General features: G+C 40.8%; 2 protein-coding genes across 14 annotated transcripts in view; one reads left to right on the plus strand and one right to left on the minus strand.

The window, feature by feature from the left end:
* camta1a (calmodulin binding transcription activator 1a) overlaps positions 1–21,684 on the minus strand; it is a 346,100-nt gene that overhangs the window by 277,297 nt on the left and 47,119 nt on the right. For 2 of the 13 annotated variants that reach the window (XM_074643591.1, XM_074643590.1), the window contains one exon: positions 8,861–8,942. The exons of the other annotated variants lie outside the window; for them this stretch is intronic. In XM_074643591.1, the coding sequence (XP_074499692.1) occupies positions 8,861–8,942 (82 nt within the window). The remainder of the gene's footprint in view (positions 1–8,860; positions 8,943–21,684) is intronic. 13 annotated transcript variants of the gene reach the window in all.
* LOC141772528 (acidic mammalian chitinase-like) overlaps positions 1–21,684 on the plus strand; it is a 293,197-nt gene that overhangs the window by 172,154 nt on the left and 99,359 nt on the right. The gene's annotated exons all lie outside the window — the stretch shown is intronic.

A 21,684-nucleotide genomic window follows, 5' to 3' on the forward strand; every position in this document is an offset into this window, starting at 1 on the left:
GCTCTGCAGGAATTCACAGATGTAGCCCGCACAAACTATAGACATGATAAAGAAGATGAGTGTCTATGCATGCACATGGGCACGCACACATGCACACAAACACTGCACATATAAGAGCAGAGGCAGCGCTGGGGGGATTTGGGCTGCCAGGGCCCCCTGTGGGGAAGCGATGGCTTCCTGTTTGCAAGCCTTTCTTTAGCGAAAATGCTTAAAACGGGCCAAACGAGAGCAGTGCTTATCCAGCAAAATTGCTGCTAGATGGAGCAGAAAGTGCACAAATTTTCTATGACACCCCAGTAATGATGTTTTATATTGACCCAGGCACAGTGAGTGGAAGGGCTCGCTGCTCCTCTTCTCCTAAACTCAGTCAGCTCTCCTCACCCTCTATTTGGGGGCGCCCACTACAACAAGCAGTATGGGCTCAGACAGGTAGCGGAGCGAAAACACACACACACAAACTAAACGAGGGGCACTCATCAAGTATTCATAAACCTCCATTATACTGCTGCTTTTTCCTTAAACTGTGAGAAAATAAATCATTTTTCCCTCTTTGCACAGAAGGAACATATTTTCTTCCTCGGCATGAAACGGGCCTTGTCGCAAACTTAAACGCAGACAGCAATTTCTTTGGCTTTTTTTGGTGGACGTGCACACACAGACCTCCCCAAAATCATGTAAACCCCTTCCATAAGTTGTGCTTACTTGCGTCTTTCATTTCGATACAGGGCTGTGCAATTAATCGGATTTCAATTTTATATTACAATTTTGGCTTCCAACGATTACAATAACAAGATAATCAAGATAAAACAATTATTATGCCGCATTCCATTTCGCAGTGACCCTCTTGTTTTGTCTTGTTTTATAAATCCAGTGCAACCCTTTTCCTTTACAGCGGCTCAGCGGGTCAGGGATGACCGCTCCCCTTGTGGGAACTCTCACCCGGCGCTGGCATATCTCTTCCATAGTGGTGCGCCACAATCGGCTCTACGTTGGCTTGGAAAGGCATCTCGTCTACACAACATCTTCTTTGGAAACATCATGCATTTAGAAAGTCAATGAGTAATTGTGTTATATAATCGTGATCTCAATATTGACCAAAATAATTGTGATTATGATTTTTGCCATAATTGAGCAGCCCTACTTTGATATAACATTTTCATTGAGTATAGATTTAACTTTAAATCCAACTTTTAATGAGATTAAGGCAGAGTCAGTAATGACACTATTATGCACTGGTCAAACTTTGTGCATCACCCAATTAATTTAGAGCTGGACCAATTAGGCTATTAATCGATTTGTCGATTGAAAGAAAATTGTTGGCCAACTATTTTGATAATCGAGTAATAGTAGCTATAAGTAATTCTTTCTAACAAAAATGCCAAACGTTCTCTGGTTGCAGCCTCTGTGATGGTTTGCTTGCGTTTTTCTCTGTTTTATATCTTTGTAAACTGAATGTCTCTTGGTTTTGGACTGTTGCTGGGACAAAACAAAGCATTTGAAGATGTCACCTCGGGCTCTGCAAAATGACATTATGACATTTCAAAACGCAAACGATCAATCCATTAATCAAGACACTTATTGGCAGATGAATCAATAAAAAAAATAATTGTTAGTTGCAGCTCAAAGTGATTTATTAAATCTTCTGAGCCAACACCAGGATCTAAAAAAATATATAAACACAACCAACTAGAGTTGTTCCGATACCGATATCGGAAAATGCTTCCCATCAGGTATTGGCGAGTACACCAGTCTTTGCACTGATCCGATACCATACTTTATTAACCCACCAAAAAATCTACTTTTTTAACCGGAAATCAATTCTTCTTCGCCACTCCAAAACAGCAGCCTTCACTGTGCTGCAGTCGCCCTGGATGTATCATGGCTGCCCACTGGCAACAACTGTTTTAGAGCAGCAAAGAAGAACTGATTGCAGGTAGTTTGTCACAGCTGTTAAATAATAATTACTATATTTTTCTTTTAGCACACTAAATCGGTACTCGGTATCGACCGATACCGCAAATTCAGGTATCTGAAGCGGTATTGGGAAGGAAAAAATGGTATTGGAACATCTCTACAACCTACTGTGCTTCTCTCAACGTCTTTTTTTCTCATTTTTAAACAGCACTTTTAGAAGTTTATTTGGCTTCTCCAAAAATATTTCTATAAAAACAGTATTTTATGCACATTATTATCTTCACATTATCATACTATCACATTAACATGGACTAATTTGCCACAGCAGGAATTTTTCTGTGAATTGATATGAGAAAGCAAGTCTGTTATATTCATATTTTTGCTATAGAGACTGTGCACCTCCAGAGAGGGGCCGTTCCTCCTCAGAGAAGCCAGCCAGGAGGACGCTCCTCCCCGCCCATTAAACTGTCTGCTGATTTTAATGGAGATGAGAGGAGCTGATGTGATTGGCCATTACTGAAGTCTGCACCAACTCCACCTGCTGAAAAAGGATTCCTCTACAACCTGCTAATATGAATTGTATTAATGTTCTTTGGCTGCCTAATCCTCTTATACGGTACAAAATTGCAAAAAAAAAAAAAATGTTGTTCACCCCCACATAGGCTTGTCTCGAAATTAGAGGCATACATTTAAAAGAGAGAATAGGCATAATGTAGCATTTTATCTTGCAATGGTTTGAGCATATTTTACAAATATTTCTTTCTCTAATCCAATGTCTAACTTTTATTGGTCCCTGGCAAAAGTACCGTTACACTAAATAAAGACTGTGTGAATGAAGTGACTATAATTGTTGGCTTTTATAACAAAACTGTACAAACAGAAGTGCAGATGCTTTGATAACTGTGCATGCTCTCCGTTTGATCAGAATCTCCCTGAAGACATCTCCCTCCCAGAATCCTAAGTGCCCAAGGCAGTGGCCCATGATGCACGGCTCCATATCCTGGAGCTGGAGCGAGTAAAGGTCAGCTCTGGATGTTTGTGAAAAACCAGGGGAGCTGCTGATCTCTGAACAGTTACTGTATTCACACAGTAGCATATGTGTACCATCTAGCAACTAACAATGACATTCACAACAGAAAGAAAGAGAGAGCAAAAGTAACATCTATCTGTGTTGCTCGCGATAAAAGTAAAGCTGAATATTGGTGTCTCAACGCAGCTCGACGCGAGCCTGGCACTCTCATTAGCAATATTTTCGTATGTCCATCAGGATAGCATGCGCGGAGCTATTTTAAGCAAATGCATCACCAGTGGGTTTTTGCAAAGTCTGCAGTCCTCTGATGAATTAAAAATGTATGCTTGGATGGAAATCATTTTGGTATACATCATAATTATTACCTTAAAGGGAAACCCATATCATTTCGAGCGAGGGTTATTTATAAGAATTATCTTTCTAAAGGATTTTAATAGTTCAGTAAGAGTGCTATCTGCAAACTTCTAACCGCCGCATCTTAGGCCATTTAGTGCTGTTTTCTGTTTAATCTGTCCGACGGTGCCAAGATTCAGTCGGCGCTTTCTGACAACCGTAAGCCTCAAAGGCCACTCACAGTGCATTAGGAATGTTTTCTTTTTGACAGACATCAAAATGTGACCTTTAAATGATTCTTGTTATCAAGGAAGCTGAACAAGAAAATCGATAGGATGCAGCTGGAGAGGGGGGATTAATGCAGGGCAAATTGATCATTCCATTTCATTTTCATCTCGATTTGATGTGCCGGCCATACACACCTAATCTGACCAGCAAACTGCTTTTAACACTTCACAGGAGAATCCTTTGAGCAGGGAAATACAACAAGCTCAACAAGCGCCTCAGTCACAGAAACGATAGGACGGGAGCATGAGCCTTTACTGACAGTTAACCTTAATAATAAAGAGGCTGTTTTTCCTTTTTCTTTTCATCACTTTCTCTGTGCTTTTTATAGTGCGCCTCAGCGCTGTTGCTGCTATTCACCACAGGGAATACACGATGGCGAAGCTCATTGTCTGTTTCGCACAGTTTATGGGTCCATCAAACTGCAAAAACAAATGCATTAATCATCAGAACACGCCGATAGATCATTAATTATTGTACCTCACTGTTGGTGTCACACGTTGTTGGATCCCTTCATGGATAATCAGGGCACTTTGGCGGAACTTTATTAGACAAACTGTTCATTTACAAAGCCATATCTGGACGTGTATAGTGCATAGAGTCAGACAGATAAAAGACAATATTTCCTTTTAAAGAATCTCTCAGTAAACATTAAAAGGAATATCTGCCATAGAAGAATTGCACTATTTCCCCGGCGCCGCTACCCGTACAGATTGGGAGCGCATTACCGCCGAAATGCCAGAGCACGACAGATAGCGGCGATAACAAAGATAGCAAATCTGGAAAATGAAAAATGGCACTTCTCTTCTACAAGGAGATACATCAGTGTTTATTAAATCAATGCCAGACAGAGGAATCTGAAGGTAAAATAATGAACCACTTATAAATGATCTTTGCTTCGCTGGGCCTTACCTGATCAGGGTGTTCAGGGACCACCAATGCGAGGCATATTAGGAGAGGTCTATTAATACTGGAGCTTCTCATAGCTGACTATAAAATGTGAGAGTCCTCTGTGACTTGTCAGACACATCCTTTTTAATTTTTCAACGTTGAGGAAAAAAAAAAAAAGTCAGCAGCACAGCTCTCATTGATTGGGTGTGAAAGTTTGGCTTGTCTGTGTATTTCTGCTGTACCGGCGTGGATATTTCATTATGGTGCTCTGGGACACACATTACGTGGCTCTGCTACCTTTTTTCGCGCGGCATCCATGGCAACTAGGGAGGCCGCTCTCCCCGCAGAAATGTGCTTTTAATTGAGTGACATCTAATCAGGCGGTGAAATACAGCGGTGGAGTTAACAAAACAGGTCAACGAGGGACAAGGACTAGCAGCTGCAATCGCTGTCGCAGCACGGCGCTTAGTCGTGGTGTTGACCGAGCCGCGTTGGTCCGGTTTTAATGAACTAAATTACAGGGTTGGAGGTATTCCTTCACAAGATCCTTGGGTGAATGTGTGATGGGATATGATGAGCCCTTCTTAAGACTACACCAGCTTGGGGAGGAGGCATGTCTTTGATGTGCTGAAATTACTGGAGCTGAGAGGTCTCACAAGCTCACGCCTTAACACATATTAAACAGCCTCGAAAGGAAATTTTTCACCGTCATCTATTTTTTTTTTTTTAGCTTGTTGCTTGGTGCACCGGGCTCGGGCTGTCTGCTATTTTCTTCCTCAAACACGGCTTGTGGTTTTAACTGAAATAACATTTCTTCCTCATTATCAGATGTTGAATCAGTGCACAGGGGGACACCATCAACTCCCCTCGACCTAATATCATCTGCGCTGACAGCGCTCTGGAGTGACATACGTGGCGGATATAGAGGTGGGTAGAGGCACAGTCTCAGTAAATCTTCAGCCCGCGCTTTGGGGAATCATTGGAATTCATGATCTTTTCTCAGTATGCTAACAATAATCTTCGGCTCGCTCTGTCTCGCACATCACCGGGCATAGCAAACACTTGTCTTCGCCGAGTCTCGGGGAGGCATCCGCTCCTCCTCGCCATGCAAATTTCCAGGCCGTGTCGCTCTTTGTATTACAACTATGTCCTCAACCTTTTCCAGTCACTGCCTTTCATTCAGCTGGAGGATGAATCCGGTGCTCTCGAGTGGCAAGCCTGACACATACCTACATTCTTATTGAGGATTTTACTATGATGGAAATGGACTTTAACTCGTAGATTACAATAATTCTCTCAGACACATTTAAGGCTCTCTAAATGTCTAAACAAACGCACCCACTCCTGGAGCAACTCTGCCCTCGCTACGAGAAGAAAAAAAAAAGATGCTTTTGTTAAGCAGGGTATAACAAATGTTTCTGCAGTAAAATCTGCTGGATAAATAAAATGCAAACCCAAGACAAATTTGTCTGTGTTTGTATATTCCACTATGTGCAGAACTGCAAAGAGAGCCTCTTAATTGGAAACACCTTAGATGGATGCTACTAAGCCTTTAGTTCGTGCTTTACTAGTCAACTGAACAGTTGCCACATGCATTTGATCTGATCACAGCGGTGAACGTATATTTCGAAGAGGGTTTGATTCTTGTCGTTGCTGCTGGTGGCTGTTTTATCTTTGACTGGCCGGCTCATCTGTTGTTTTAATAATGAAATAGGAACAACTTTTGTTAGGTGGGAGGTTCTAGCATATGCTCTACATATTGATGTCATATGTTTTATGTATTTCATTATGTTTTATGTATCTTGTGTTTGAGTCTGTGTGCGACAAATTTCCCTTTGGGCACAATAAAGTTGAAGTTGAAGCCGAAGTTAACATTAAGACAACAGATGGTTCTGATATAGTAAATTTGCACCACAACCACTAAAAGAGGTGCTGAATATGTTATGAGTACCAGTGAAGAACAAATAAAGATATAACCATACGCTCGGGCACATAAATTAATCACTGACGTTTTAAGTGCTCTTTGTCATTCTGTTTTGTTTCGCACATGCCAAACATTTACTACATTTAGGTGTGAACAAAAAAGCGATTTCACAAAAGGCCTGTTTTGGTTGAGAGTAAACATGCAAAGCTTGTGTGCAATCTACACTGCATCTTCATACTTCTTCATTAACATTAGGACAATAATCTGGTGACTAGTTTGTGATTGCAATCACATTTCAAAAAATGTTTCCAAAGCGGTGTGTCTTATCATAACTCACGGTATTATGGAACCATTTCATCTGCCTCACCTCCAGCGCGAAGCTTTGATGGTGTCAAGTGGGAGACGACAACCAATTAAAAGAAAATCAGTCAAACAACTGGGGGTCAGATCTCAAGATGCTCCCAATCACTCATAATTTCCCGTTGTTAGGCTGCATTTTCCACGGCTTCTGATTGGAGTCTGATAAGTTGGTGTGCAGAATGGTCAGTACATCTGCGTATGGAACTGTAGCTCATTAAAAATAAACCCCAATGAAGTCTTGTCATAGATAAAGATGGACGATAAGACAGCTCCCAAAAAGTGAAGCCAAAACATCTCGAGCGCCCCCTGGTGGCTGGCTGCAGTATAGCTAATAAAGCCCGCCCCCTTCATGTTAGCGGATGGGACATGGGCCAAACTAAAAAGTCAAAGTACACGTCAAATACAATTTTCCCAAAGAGGGTTTCTGTCATTTTAAATAGTTCTTATCATGCTGATATATTTTCAGGTGATACGTTTAGTTTTAATGAGTTGTTTGGTGCTATAAAAAGGGGATGAGACGCCATGATTGACAGCTGAGATTGACAGCTGCTCTGAGTGGAGTAGTTGCGGAGTCGGAGGCCCGGAAATTGTACTAGAGAGGAGATGTAACTTTAAAACTTTCCATAACCGTCACAAGTCTGTGCAATGGAACATGTGTAAATTTGATCATAAATGTAATTATAAATGAGGTATTATGGTTAGTTGTTGTGTCTTTCTAGCCAAACAGCTACCGTGGTGCTAACGTAGCAGCTAGATGGCCCACACTAACAAGTCAGCCTGGGATTAGCTCGGGCGGGTGTGTGGACGGGACCTCAATACCGTGGCTCCAGCTCCCTGATCACTACTGCGCAGACTCTGGCTCCAAATAACGTCCAAATCTCAAGATGGCAGCTCCCCGTATCCGGGATATTTTGGCTTCACTTATTCTATAATGGGTTGGAAGTGGAGACCCATCGTCCATCTATGTATACAGTCTGTGAGTCTACTACACCACCAAAACACTCCACTTATCCATCTTGTTTTTGAATAAAGGAAAGGCGGCCCTCAGAACTAGACAATGTTACCTTAAACAAACAAGGGCATAGGTAAGAAGAGGTGCAGCACCTTTAATAATACCTGTGCCCACAACATTGCACAGGGCGATAACGCTCTGCTTGTTTTTAGGCATGCAAAGGCTGGGAGATGATAGGAATGGCATGCGTGGGGTCTGGCAGGACAAGCCAGTAGTCCTGATAGTGTTTCTGTGCACGTCCTCCTCTGTTAGTCATTACTGTGTGCAGACGAGGGGTGATGTTTACTCTGCTGAGACAAGCAAGTCTACTGCTCTGGGTTGCAACCTTGTGACTTCCTTCTCCCTCCTGCTGCCAGCTCTCCTAACGTCTAGCCCCGGCCCTGCCACTCCGTGGGCTCACTGGCCTATCGCTGATGCTAAATGCCTACCATCTACCAGGACCGGGGTTTTGGAGGAAATCTAGCAAAAAAACGGATGATGCATTTGTGTGCGTATCGTCTGCCTGGTGGGCGTTAGGTTGATATTTCAGGAAATAATAGCATAATACACACAAGGGATGTAATACTGCAATACATTGCTGTGCCATATTTCTTCCCTCTGTCTTTAGTTTCCTTGTGTTGTCATTTTCAAACATTACCTCCACCCACACACATAGGAGAAAAAAAGAGAGAGGTAGGTGACAGAGACGTACTGCAGTACACAATGTATGAAATAGGGAGTTGTAATCCTTGGTAATAGATAGAAGAAATCAATGAAAACATGGTTGGATGGTTTATCATATAAAGATGATGAAAAGAAATGAGAGAATATAAAAAAGAAATTAAAGATGTTAGCAAACACAGTTGACATTATTTGTGTAATGCTAATAGCTCAAGGACAATAGAGGTAACAGAGCACAGAGAGAGACGAGGGTGAAATAAAACAAGACACAGATAAATTAAGAGAGTGCAACAGTTATAATGTGACAAAGAGAAACAATTAGAAAACACAAAGGGAGAATAATAAGGCGAGAAGACAGTTGAACATAACAGTTGTGATAGATAATGGCAATGGTTAATGGCAAAAGGGTAAAATCAATCATAATGCACCAAATAAAAAATGAAATGATTACCAAGCTTATGCAGGAGGTCAGGGGGTCAGAGGTCAAGTTCAATATAAACACGGAAACCATTACGGCGTCTGCACGGATGTCTCTGGAAAGAAATAAACAAGGAGTTGATGTAAGTACACTTCACTGTAAGTGCTGTTTAAGTCCTACATCTACTTGACAATATGTAGCACTCAAACATTAATGTGACACAATGCTGTAGTAAGCACTGATTCACAGCAGTGCACAAACCAGAGAAGCTCGGTTTCCTTAAGTGGTGGTGGGCTATTTCAGGGTTTAGTGAATCACACACACACACACACATATCCCAGTCCTTTAAAACAATAGAAGGCATCTTTTTATCATCCCATAACAGCGTCGCAACCATAAATTAAGCGTTTGCTCATTTCAAAACCTCTCAGCAAAATTAGGTAGACTAAGCAAGACACCAATGCAATGCTAACGCATCACTCATGCTTTATGTTTCATGCTTTCATGCCCGCCCCCACGCCTACGCTTACACACCAAAAAGCAAATTCTTAGCTTACACACAGCGTAGACACTAGTACGACAAAGAATGTGTTTGATTTTTTTGTTCAACCAAAAAAAAAGGGAGAAAAAAAAGAATCCTATAGTAGCCGAGAAAAGAGTCTGTGAGGCTCCAGCACACCGAGGACAACAAAGGCATTACTCCTTGCCAAATAAAGAAAAACTACACAAATGGCTGCAATCGAAGCAGAAAGTATTAATCTATTTAAGCTTCACTTTTATTTATTTGATTTTTTTTTGTGTGAAGTGGATAAGAAATGCACCAATTAAAGATATTCTTTCAAATATCATTCAAATCTACAGTTTTCCTCTCACAACGATGCTCATGTGATCCATGTAGGGATGTCACGATACCAGGAATTTAGCAGTTGATACCAATACCAGTGAAATTACATGATTCTCAAAACCCATTTCGATACCACAGTATAAAACAAAAACAAAACAACAAATGCCATGTACTTCAACATACACTCCTTTATTACCGTTTGCATACTGTTTTTTATGAATGTATTAATTCCTGATGCTCCGCTTCAAGTTCCCTTCCCAAAAACTACATTTTACAAGATTACATTTGAACATATCATGACAACTTTAGAATTTACCTACGCCCAATACTAATTGTTACTGAATAGAGCTTGAACGCACCATAATGTTAGCTCACATTAGCTGTTAGCTCTGTTATTTAGCCAAGTAGGCTGCTAACAGCTAACATTACTAGCTCTCCTCCTGCTGGTTTCAACACAGATTGTTTTTGTTCACAATGTAGCATTATCTGGGAAATTTTCCATCGTCCCTTTGTCGACGGGATGTTGTTAGTCTGAAGCACTGATACCCGGTGCCTGCGGTACTGTACTGTACGTCAAAACGAAATAAAATGTCTATTGTATATATATTTTTCTATATCGTTTCTATCGCGATGTAAGCTGGGCCTATAGTTATTTTTTTTTCTCTATAACTTCACTTAAAACTGTTATGTTCATTTATCACTCAGATTCTTAAAATGAGAAAAAATCTGTACTTTTTTTTCATTTGTCAAGTAATTATTAATTCACACAGGAGTATACATCGTGACATCCCTATTGCTCTCACAACGACGCTAATGTGATCCATGTGCTATCAGTGACGACGGGGTCAGTGACACAGCATCACCACATGTAGCCTTCTCTTTTTCACTAGAGGACACAAATGCACTTCAGGTCCTGACACGTTGAAAGAAAGATATTGTCCATGTCCAGTTAAATGCCAGCATGCAAAAGATGCAATAACACAGAAGTGCAAATTTTACAGTGGAGTCCAATAAAACACCTACTAAAACACCATCTCGTCTTCAGCATAATAGGCTGATGACTCATTTTTTAATTGAAGCCCAAGAAACTGTACTTCTCGACTATTAAATTCTAAACCTAAAAACCCACTGAGGAGCATCTAAGGGGCCAGATGTCACATTTATCAGCAAATATAATATAGAATATAAATGGTTTTTACAAAGAAGAAACGTGTTGTGCAGCCCTCGACCCAGCCTGAGCATCGAATCCAAACACCATTAGATGTAAGACAACACTACACATTAGGCCCTCAGGCAACATATCAGCATTGAAACAAGGAGGGAAGCACCTTTCAAAAACAACACCGGGTTTTATTAGTGTCTCGCAATTCAAGAAGATCATGCACAAACTCTCAAATAAATGCATTCTGAGATTCTTCTGTTGGTGCTATGAAGTATAGAAAGAAGCCCAAGGGTTGGGGAGACACTTCGGAAGGCTTCTGCATCTGTGTGTGATTAGTTCCACCACCTAAGATAAAGCACGCAGAGCGAATGTAACCTCATCATAATCTATGCGTCGCAAAAGGCATGGAAACACTCAACCAGAAAACAACAACAACTGCTGTACGGTATAGCCTACCACTGTGACAGCGCCTAGCGTAAACCATAGTCCTGCCAGTGTTCTCCACCCATCATTAATTGTCTGATCATTGTGGAACAGAAAACAGCACGGGTTTGAGCAGACGGGAGATCTCACAGGTATTAGCTGCTAATTGCCGTCAACCAAACAAGCAGCACTTTCTGGAGAAAGCAATCTATATTAATTCTTCCCATTCTCCCCTGCAGTATGCACGTTGGAACTTCTTGGGCGCGCGAGATAAATGCTTATACCATAATTACAACTAATTGTGGAAAATAATTGCAAAGTTCTTGTGCCACATATATACCCCACAATAAAACAAAAGCAATCTATGTGGCTCTTGGCTGTGAAATTGAAACAGTCCTATTTCTCCGGTTTCTGTCTTCTACTCAATTATTATCTAGCATTTGTATCTGCTGTGTGGTAAAAGCCAGATTTTGCAAAAAGGAGAGGGTGGAAGGGAGATGCTAGAAGGGAGGGAGGCTGATGACAGGGATTCATGGATGCTCTGAATGCAGACATGCTATTCCACCCGTCTCGCCTCTGCCAACAAAACATTTGAAAAGCTTCAAAGCCCAAAGCCTCACGCTTTGGAATATGTCTTTTGATTATATCCAAGTCTCCTCTTTTTTAAAGGACGAAAGAAAAAAAAGAAAACAAACAAACAAAACATCACCTGTAAATCGAGATAGCCTTTTTCAGAGGGTTTTTGCACCTAATCCCTTTCATTTCAGGTCAGTAAAATATTAGTGCTTTCTCACTGCTCTGATGGTCAAAGCACATTTCAAAGATTCTGTGTGCCTCTCCAGCAGAGGGAAGAAGCAAGAGAGAGAGAGAGAGAGAGAGAGAGAGACAGGGCAGTGGGGAGCTCAGGCAATCCCCCATCTATTACAGACGAACCAATCATCAAAGACAAATTACAGTACACTTCACTGGGATATGCTAATTCCAAATGAGATGCAAGTCATCAAAAGATCAGCATTGCAATATTTTGCATGTCCAAATTGAAAATGTCTGCTTTAAGAACAGGTTGTAATACCTATATAGGATGAAATAAAAACATGGACCCCATCCGGGCCAACATGTACATTAAGACCCACTTCAATACAGAAAAAATGATGTGGTGTTTTACATAGTTTGTGACATCGTGGATGAAAGTAGAGGTAGTGATATCCAAGATTTTTCTTTTTAGTGAAAGCAGTCGATCATCGTCCATAAAAACACCACAGTGTTGGAAATGGGCTACGACATACAGTATGTGAAGGCCCAGTCAAATGTCTCTTAAGTGGATAGGTTGAATTGTGCTCCCTAAACCACCTTATTACACCTATGTTTTGTTGGGGTGTAAGAAAATATCTATACTAGGGCTGTCAATCGATAAATATATTCAATTGCAATTGTAATGTACCTTAAAGGGAGATTTGTCAAGTATTTAATACTCTTATCAACATGGGAAAATATGATTGCTTTATGCAAATTAATGTATATATTTATTATTTGAAATCAATTAGCAACACAAAACAAAGACAAATATTGTCCAGAAACCCTCACAGGTACTGCATTTAGCATAAAAAATATGCTCAAATCATAACATGGCAAACTGCAGCCCAACAGGCAACAACAGCTGTCAGTGTGTCAGTGTGCTGACTTGACTATGACTCACCCCAAACTGCATGTGATTATCATAAAGTGGACATGTCTGTAAAGGGGAGACTCGTTTGTACCCATAGAACCCATTTTCATTCACATATCTTGAGGTCAGAGGTCAAGGGACCCCTTTGAAAATGGCCAGTTTTTCCTCACCAAAATTTAGCACAAGTTCAGAGCGTTATTTAACCTCCTTCGCGACAAGCTAGTATGACATGGTGGGTACCAATGGATTCCTGAGGTTTTCTAGTTTCATATGATGCCAGTATCTTCACTCTAAAACTTTAAAACTGAGCCTGCTACAACCTCCGAAAGATCGATTGCATTAATGCATTATAGAAATTAGTGGCGTTAAAACGAATTTGCGTATATGCGTTATCTGTTACAGCCTTAATCTATACACATGAGTATTGCAATATCATGTTTTGTGAAGTGACTGTATAGATTTCCCAAAACACTGTATCGATCTTTAATTAACGTCTTCAAAATCCGACGGCCTGCTATTCGATCTTTCAGAGGTAGAGTAGTGGGCTCAGTCTTAAAGCTAGAAAACCTAAGGAATCCATTTCTACCAACCATGTCATACTAGCTTGTTGCGAAGGAGGCTAAATAACACCCCAAAGTTACACAAAATCTTGGCAAGGAAATTCTGGCATGGCCCTTTTCAATTGCGTCCCTTGACCTCTGACCTCAAGATATGTGAATAAAAATGGGTTCTATGGGTACCCACGAGTCTCCCCTTTACAGATATGGACACTTTATGATAATCACGTGCAGTTTTGAGCAAAAACCATACAGTTTTTTGCATGCAGTGCAAATTTTTGTCTGTTCTAAAATGGTGTATTACTACTAAACAGTCTTGGAATTGCATAAATTGGGTATCACTGTAAAACTGAGACTCTGATGATGCTGATGATGTTAGTCCCCATAGTAGCCATTTCACATATTGACTTTTTTTTATTCCGATTGTATGCATATGTTGGTGTGTTCTGCATACTATGACAGTTTTCCCTAAACTAGATAAAAAAAATCCGAAATATATCGCAATTGAACACAATATATTGAATCGTTACCCCTGTATCATGATACGTATCATATCACCAGATTCTTGCCAAAACACAGCCCTACTGTTTTTTGATTAGATGATTTCAACATTCACAGTCATCTGTGAGTCAAACTGTGACATATTTAGTTATGAGTTCAGATTTCTGTGGCTGCCTTAGATCCTCACTTGTCTTGTTATGTGTGTCCAGACATGGCATTCCTCCAGAAAAAGAGAAAGAAAATAGAGAAAAAGTATTGTCGATTGTGGAGACACTATCTAATTTTCAATGTCATCCTTTCACTTAAGCATAATGCTATGTACGTTCTTAATCCTTTCTTTGTGTTCTTTGTGAGGCCAGACAGGCAGACAGTAATTGTTTCCCCCTATTGTCTGTTTGTGTCGGTAAGCGCGGTGTAATCAGCGTGCATAGCTGTGGCTCAATTTCTGCTTTAGGCCTCAGTTTTATAGGAGGCTAAAAAGAGCTGCATTAGTATGTTTCTTCTCCTGTTAAATGTAACCATACACAAGTGGTTTGTTTCCCATTGACATTTAAGTTTGGGTAAATAAAAGTGAATTTGCACCGAAGTCTCTTGTGTCTGACTTCTTTGGTCCCCAACAATGTCCCAGTTAAATTCAGATTATAATTAGATTGTTGTGGTGGGATTGGTTGTTGAGCAAAAAAGGTATTGCTGCAACCATTGTAGTTAAAAATATCTATTTATATATGAGAGTAGTCTGGACTATTGTTAACCCTCGAAGCTTAATTCTTTTTGTATCATTATCACAGCAAACACGACTCATTTTGTTTGTTTTCTGTAATCTATTCTTGAATTAGTTTGTCGTGTAAACAGTATTTGCGCTAACTATTTTTCTATCTGCACATGCTCACTTGAGAATAAACAAAACATAAGAACATCTAAATTTAGTCACTATGCAAAAACAAAAAGCATTTCCCAGTTCCTTTTGTTCTGTAAAGTGCTGATTACATATCAACAAACTGTTCTCTCCTTTGCAAAGCATCTAACGGCAGATATTATAGTGCATATGCATAATGTAATTTCCACTGAGATCATAAACACATCGATGACTCATTTTATGTTTTTGCTAACTATAGGCTTGCCCGGTGATCTTTATTCGGTACAGCGCGGACATTATCAATGTGCTGTTGATTTGTAGAACAGTGCTGTCAATAGGGAGCAATAATTGCATCTTTAGCACATCAGTTGCAACATCAGCAGCAGTGCAGTAAAAATGAAAATATACAGAAAGGTTCCCCCCTCTAGACAAATATGTGTTTGAAGACAGCAACCTGAAGCTGTAGGCTGCTCTGCACAGCGTTCTCACACAATGTCCTCAGCTCTCTGTACTCAGTCACTGCGAACGGCCAAGAAGTAGCCCCACACCTTTAAAACAACAATTTGTTTTTCCACTTCAGTTTTTTGTATGGCTTAAACTGTTTCCAGTCTTAAAACTGAGCTAAGCTAACTGTCTTCAGGCTGTATAGCTTCATATTTAGCATATAGATATGAGAGTGAGATCGATTTTCTCATCTGACTTGCTGCAAGAAAGCTAATAAGCATATTCCTCAAAATGTCGAACTGTTCCTTTAGAGCCAATTTAAAATCCAAACGTGAAAAAAACGCTTTTTTCTGCTTAAATTAAAGATGTTTCAAGAGCAATATAGTGTTTATCTTCAGTATAATATTAAATGAAAAGGTATTGATTTGTGAAGCTACCTCCTCTGATCAGCATCACTGTCCTCCATCATTGTTTCTATCGTTGATTTGAGGAGGAACACTGCCAAAATGCAGTTGGTTTAAACAATAGAAACACAGACAGACAATTACCCAGTCCTGAGGGAGTCACAGACTAAAGAGCTGGTCAATATTTCTGTGCAACATATGCATCAAAATGGCTGGGTCAGCTCCAGCGTCCTGCTGCCCGCTCTGTTCTCTCCCTCTTAAGTGCCTCTTCTCCCAATCTGTGTCCGAGGGGAGTACAATTGCCACTATCAGTAAGGTGTGAACACGTTGATGAATTCACCCTTTTGCGTTCGACACCTGATATGTAAAAGCGCTGCTTACGTTCAGAAGAGCGCTGCTTCTTTGACAATGTCAATATTTCTCCGCAACATGCAGAGTAGGCACATAGACTAATGACGGACCAAGTCTATCAGCAAATGAGAGCACAACGGGAGCAGAGGGCTGGGGGGAATTAATAGCTTCGGCAACAAATGACCTGACAGGACGACTGCAAACACACAGACAGACAAAAAGGCTTGAAAACATACACGCTCAAAGGCACCGGTACACATGCATACACTCTCAAAACACAAAACCACAGGGCAATGTTTCCTTAAGAATACAGGATGTTAAGATATACTCACAGCCTGCATGTCACTAGTGGTAACATGTGAAAGTGAAAGACATTTGAAAGCACATGTTTCTGTGTTTCAAAGGCTCCTCTATTAACAGTGTCTTGTTGTGGAATGGTAACCAAACTCCTCTGTGACTTTCCCCCACGTCGGCCTTCGTTATTTAAGGCATTTGTGGTCAGGGATTTTTCTATTGAAGAACTGAAGAAATAAAAATCTGTTTACCTTACTTACGTCTCATTTGATGCCCCCCCGACACCCTCCGCCCCTCTGTTCTCATACTCCCAGCACCCCCATCCTCCAGCACGAGGCTTATCATGAAAGCACAACAAGGATATATTGTCAAGAATTCTTTTAGGGTAGTCCTGATTGAAGAGGCTGACTTTTATTCTCTCAAGTACACCCTTCCTCTTTTCCCTCTGCCATGGTACACAAGGGTACCATTATGGTGGCTGTGGACTTCATCCATTCATCATTCTTCTCACCTATGAAGCAAAACACACATATATCAACTACAGCTGCCCTCCCTCTTCCCTAAATCACGCTTTGTTCTGCTGTGTGGAAAGAAAACTGCCTCAGCGTTGGACATTAACACCCACTGAGCCGAAGGAGAGGGATGCATGAAGAGTGCTTCGGCGGTTGCGCTGCACAGTTTGAATTCCAGAAATGGAAGAAAAGCAATTAAAAAGTGTTTTTTTTTAGGATTTAAATATCTTTAAAGGTGTTAAATGCGCAATTGGGAGCATTTCTATTGCCTCCGCACGGCTCTCAACTAGACTTGCCACGGTAGTCGGTATTACCGGTGTTACCGGTGTTTCACAGTGTTCGGGCATCTACCGATTACATTACTTTCCCACCGCCACCACTGATGTCTTTCTTTTTTTTTATAGAAATAAAAAAACATTTAGTTCATTTTCGCGTATCAGCGCCGTATAATCATATCATACATAGTCGGACGACGGACGCTATTACCTGAAAGTGAAAGTGTCTGCTCCGTACGGAGTCTAAGCACAGAGTAGCAGTTGTTACAGATACAGATACGAGAGAGAGTTGATAGACAAGATGATGGCAGAGGATTTGGTGTCAAAGCGAAAAGCAAAAGCGCCTATTTGGCAATATTTCAGATTTAAATGCTATAAGGGAACCATAAAGTTAATGAGGCAATCGCAGTGCAGAGGACGGAGCATTCACTGCCAGTGTGCGCGGCACAGCGGCGCCAGCTGGAAACCTGCAGCCCTGCAGCAAAACCTTGATCCGAGAGGCCACACACACAGCCGTCCAACGTTAAAATCAAAGTAAGCAATCTACTTATATTGAGCATCATAATCGGTAACACTGGTGTTGTCACAAGTTTATTCACCGGTGGGAAAATGTCTTCACCGTGACATCCCTATACTCAACAAGGCGACGGTCGAGCCGGCGGCTCGTAGCTAACGGTTCTAGCAGGGTTAAAAATGAAAACCATAGCAACACTGCTGGCAGAGTTAGCCTGAGGGTGATGCTACGCTTCCACAATAGCACCATCGGTCTGGACGGCATTATCAGTTGCAACCGCCGTATGAGTGCAGTGCAGAGTGGCGACTATGAGTTAGCCGGTTGGGCACGCTCACATGCACTAACATACACTAAAAGCACCTGCCGCCGGCCCGGTGATGTCAACAAAGCAACGAGATGCTTGGATTACAACACACACAGAGGGAGAGTGACTTCATTCTCTGCTCAGGTAGACATTACTCCTCTATAACTTTACATATCAAATAGGTGTTTGATGCTATATTAATGCTTTGAATGTTGTATAGAGCATCTTTAACAATTAAAGTATATCTTTCTCATTTATGAATTTGGTGTTGAGTTGGTAAATTCTAGTTTAAATTTAGAGTATTTGTGCAAAGTCTGACACAGCAAGATAATGAGTTCACATGTTTTTCTGATATTTTTTTTTTTAACTCTGCCGAGGTAAAGTCCCATTACGAAAGTAAGCAATTCCCTCAATACAGGAGGTTAATGATTGTGTTTGATGTAGATATTATCATAAGTGAGCCCATCCAAACAGCTTGCAGCTGGTTACAGCTCTGTTGTGTCCTCTACAGCTTTTCACAGGGTTTTAGACTTAAGTGTGCTGTGACAGTTCGTAGGTGATATCAGGACTCATTATGATAAATGTAGGCTATTACAGCGAAAATCACAGGCCACACACTCCACTCAATGTCTGAAAAGAGACTGGAAAAATACATCACTATCCTCTGAGTCGTTTACCGCACAAATACATTTCCCTAAATGGTCTATCATTGGTAGATGCCAACTAAGGAGAGCCAGTATGCAGGCTAGGAATGCCAGTAATGAGCCAACATAAGTGGTTACTAGCACAGAAATGTTAATGACGGGTACATATACCAATAGACTGTATATAAGAAGTGGACGTAGTCACCGTGACGTCACCCATTGGTTTGCGGACTGCCCTTTTGAAGCCTCAAGTTTGGCATTTTAGCAGTCGCCACCTTGTTTTTTGGCCGTCGCCACCTTGGCTCTTTGCAACCAGAAGTGACACGAGAAGGTGGAGCTAAGAACAACGGAACGCTGAATAAGGCATTTTTACGTGACCAAAACGGTTATAATTAACTTTCACAAACTGAAAGTGTACGACGAAAACACGGACAACTCCCAGACCGGACAACGCCTTGGTAGCGACCTGTCAATCACAAGGTAGCCACGCCCTAAAACATCCCCTGCTTTATGGTCTATTTGACTCTAAATGGGACCATAATTTACTAAATGAACATCATGCTGTATTGAAGGCTTGAAACTAGTGATTGACACCATAAACTCATATTTACAATGTTAACTGAGGTAATAAATCAAGTGAGAAGTAGGCTCATTTTCTCAAAGACTTCTATACAATCAGACATCTTTTTGCAACCAGAGGAGTCGCCCCCTGCTGGCTGTTAGAAAGAATGCAAGTTTAAGGCACTTCCGCATTGGCTTCATATTTCAGACCCAGAGATATCCCACTGATATATAATCAGCCTCTCATTTACCTCCTGTGAGTAATTTAGGGTTTGTTGGATTACTGCAAAACCAACATTCAAAGAAAGACAAGTATTTGGCCGCAGGATATTTTAATTCTAGGTTGACTAACAATTTAGCAATACATTCTTCAATATTACCAACTTACATTTTTTTTTTTACTCATATAATATCTCCAAGGTTGGTTTGTTTCATAATGAATATGAAAATATGATGCCTCCTACTAAAATAGCATAGCATAGCACAAGGCCATGTTCAATTCATCTGAAAGTGTGTATACATCAGTACAAGGCTAGTTTGGAATTTACTCAGCTGGACACCTTGTCCTAGGAGATGGAGCATGACCGGTTTGCATACTGTATGTAGGGGAGTTAATTGTGGTGGGATTATTTGCCATTTATTCATTACACAAGCAATTTCTCTTGCATTATTCATCTTCCAACAGGATCCGGGGCATGTTTTAATCATACTGAATGCAGATTGACAGTGCTGTGTCACCACTTCTTTCGAGTGAAAAAGCAGAAAGCTAGCCCATCTTTGTTCAGTGCTGCAAATGTTAAAACGTGAACAGATTGAAAAACTGTCCATGTCCAAATATCACTGGCATTTTAATGAAAAGAAGATGTTTACATGTTTTTTTTTCTTTCTTTTTTGTAATGGGATTGCAAAATGCCAACAAAATGGGCAGGCTAGCTTGTGAGGCTGTGATACGTCCACACAGTAGGGGGGATCTGTCCTTTTAAGCTCTAATCCTTTCCTCTCTACGGAGGAAGAGAGGGTGGAGATCAGAAAAGCAGAAGAGAAGGTACCCTCTCCCAGACACAGATCCATGTCATGGCACTCCTCCTCCTGTCCTGTACTGAAGCTGTCACTATCGGTGTCTGGGGCCATGAGGCAGGCAATTTTAGCGTCGTGGTGTGAATCGATACCCAATCACATCACGTTCTCAGGCAGCATATCAACCTGAAGAGGCCGTAGCGCAATTTACAGCATATTGTTTTTGGCCCTGGGAGCAAACAGGCACGAGGAGTAATAGAAGCATCATGGCAGAGCAAGACAAGGCCTTGTCGTGGCCATAACGGCCTTATCTCTGGTCACAGAAGTACTCATATTAAACACTAGAGCCAAGGAGGGCTCGCAAACACGCAGAGTGCATGATGCAACTGCTGTCTAATTTCAACTGTGGAATCCAATATGGTGGCTTACATTACTTTAATGCAAGAGTTCTCGTCTTAACAAAGACTACTTGGAAAACATCTGTCTACCAGTAGGCCAATGTCAAATACTGTATATTGTGAAACAGTATAGTATGGTATAGTATTTCTAGTTTGTAGTTTTTTGTTTATTTGAGGACAAAGATTTCACATGGTTGAATGATGCAAATATGCCACAAAAGTCACTGGATCTCCCGACACAACACCCCGGTTGAGCTTTTTTTGCAGCCTAACATTGTTAAAATAGAGCATCTTATATTGGTAGCGAGTGCAACGATTAGCGGACTGACTGTTTGACTGCTGTCTCTCTGTGTGTGCAAAGCCCCGCATTGCATTGCAAGAGAGAACAAAAAGGTGTGATGTCTATGAGAACTTGTGGCCAAATGCAGAAGACAGGGTTGACTAGCACTGTTGTATTTCCATATCTGTCGCCAAGTACTGTATGTATAGTGAATATGAATAGTCTTGTATTGCATAACTGGAATTACTTTAGTTTCATTTTGTGCTGTTGGAGTTACGCACAACATGCATTCCATCCAATAAAGAAGTGCCCTTTGTTTTGTGGTAAAGGAATCTTGGTTTATGCAAAATAATTTAATAAACAAAGACACATCAACTGTGATACATAATGTAACACTACTTGTTGTTAGTCTTTTTTCCGTCACTGTGTAATGAGTGACAAAGTGTTACTGCTGGGAAACAAATGTCAGTGTTCTGATACATCAAGTGTTTTGGTTGCATTAGTGCATTTTTGGATGTGCATTATTAACTATTGTGCTGAGCTGCATGTCGGTGAAGAGAACTGTCTGAAGAGTTTTCTAAAAACTCTACTAAAAAATAGCATAGAGAAATGTGTGTTACAAATTGTAGAAAGAAATATAGACATCATGATATTGACATGTGATGTCTGTATATAACAACAGGAAGTGTGCCAGTGAGGCGAAACATCAGTGCAGGTGGGATTTGAAGAATCAAACTCCAGAGGGGCTGGGATAGATTCATCATTCAGAATAAAAAACAAAAACATGATGTTTGTTTGTCTGCAACTTGCATCTTGTCATCTCAACAAGTGGTTTCCATGCACACCTGCA

Source organism: Sebastes fasciatus, chromosome 8, assembly GCF_043250625.1.
Source record: "Sebastes fasciatus isolate fSebFas1 chromosome 8, fSebFas1.pri, whole genome shotgun sequence".
In the NCBI taxonomy this organism is placed as follows: Eukaryota; Metazoa; Chordata; class Actinopteri; order Perciformes; family Sebastidae; genus Sebastes; species Sebastes fasciatus.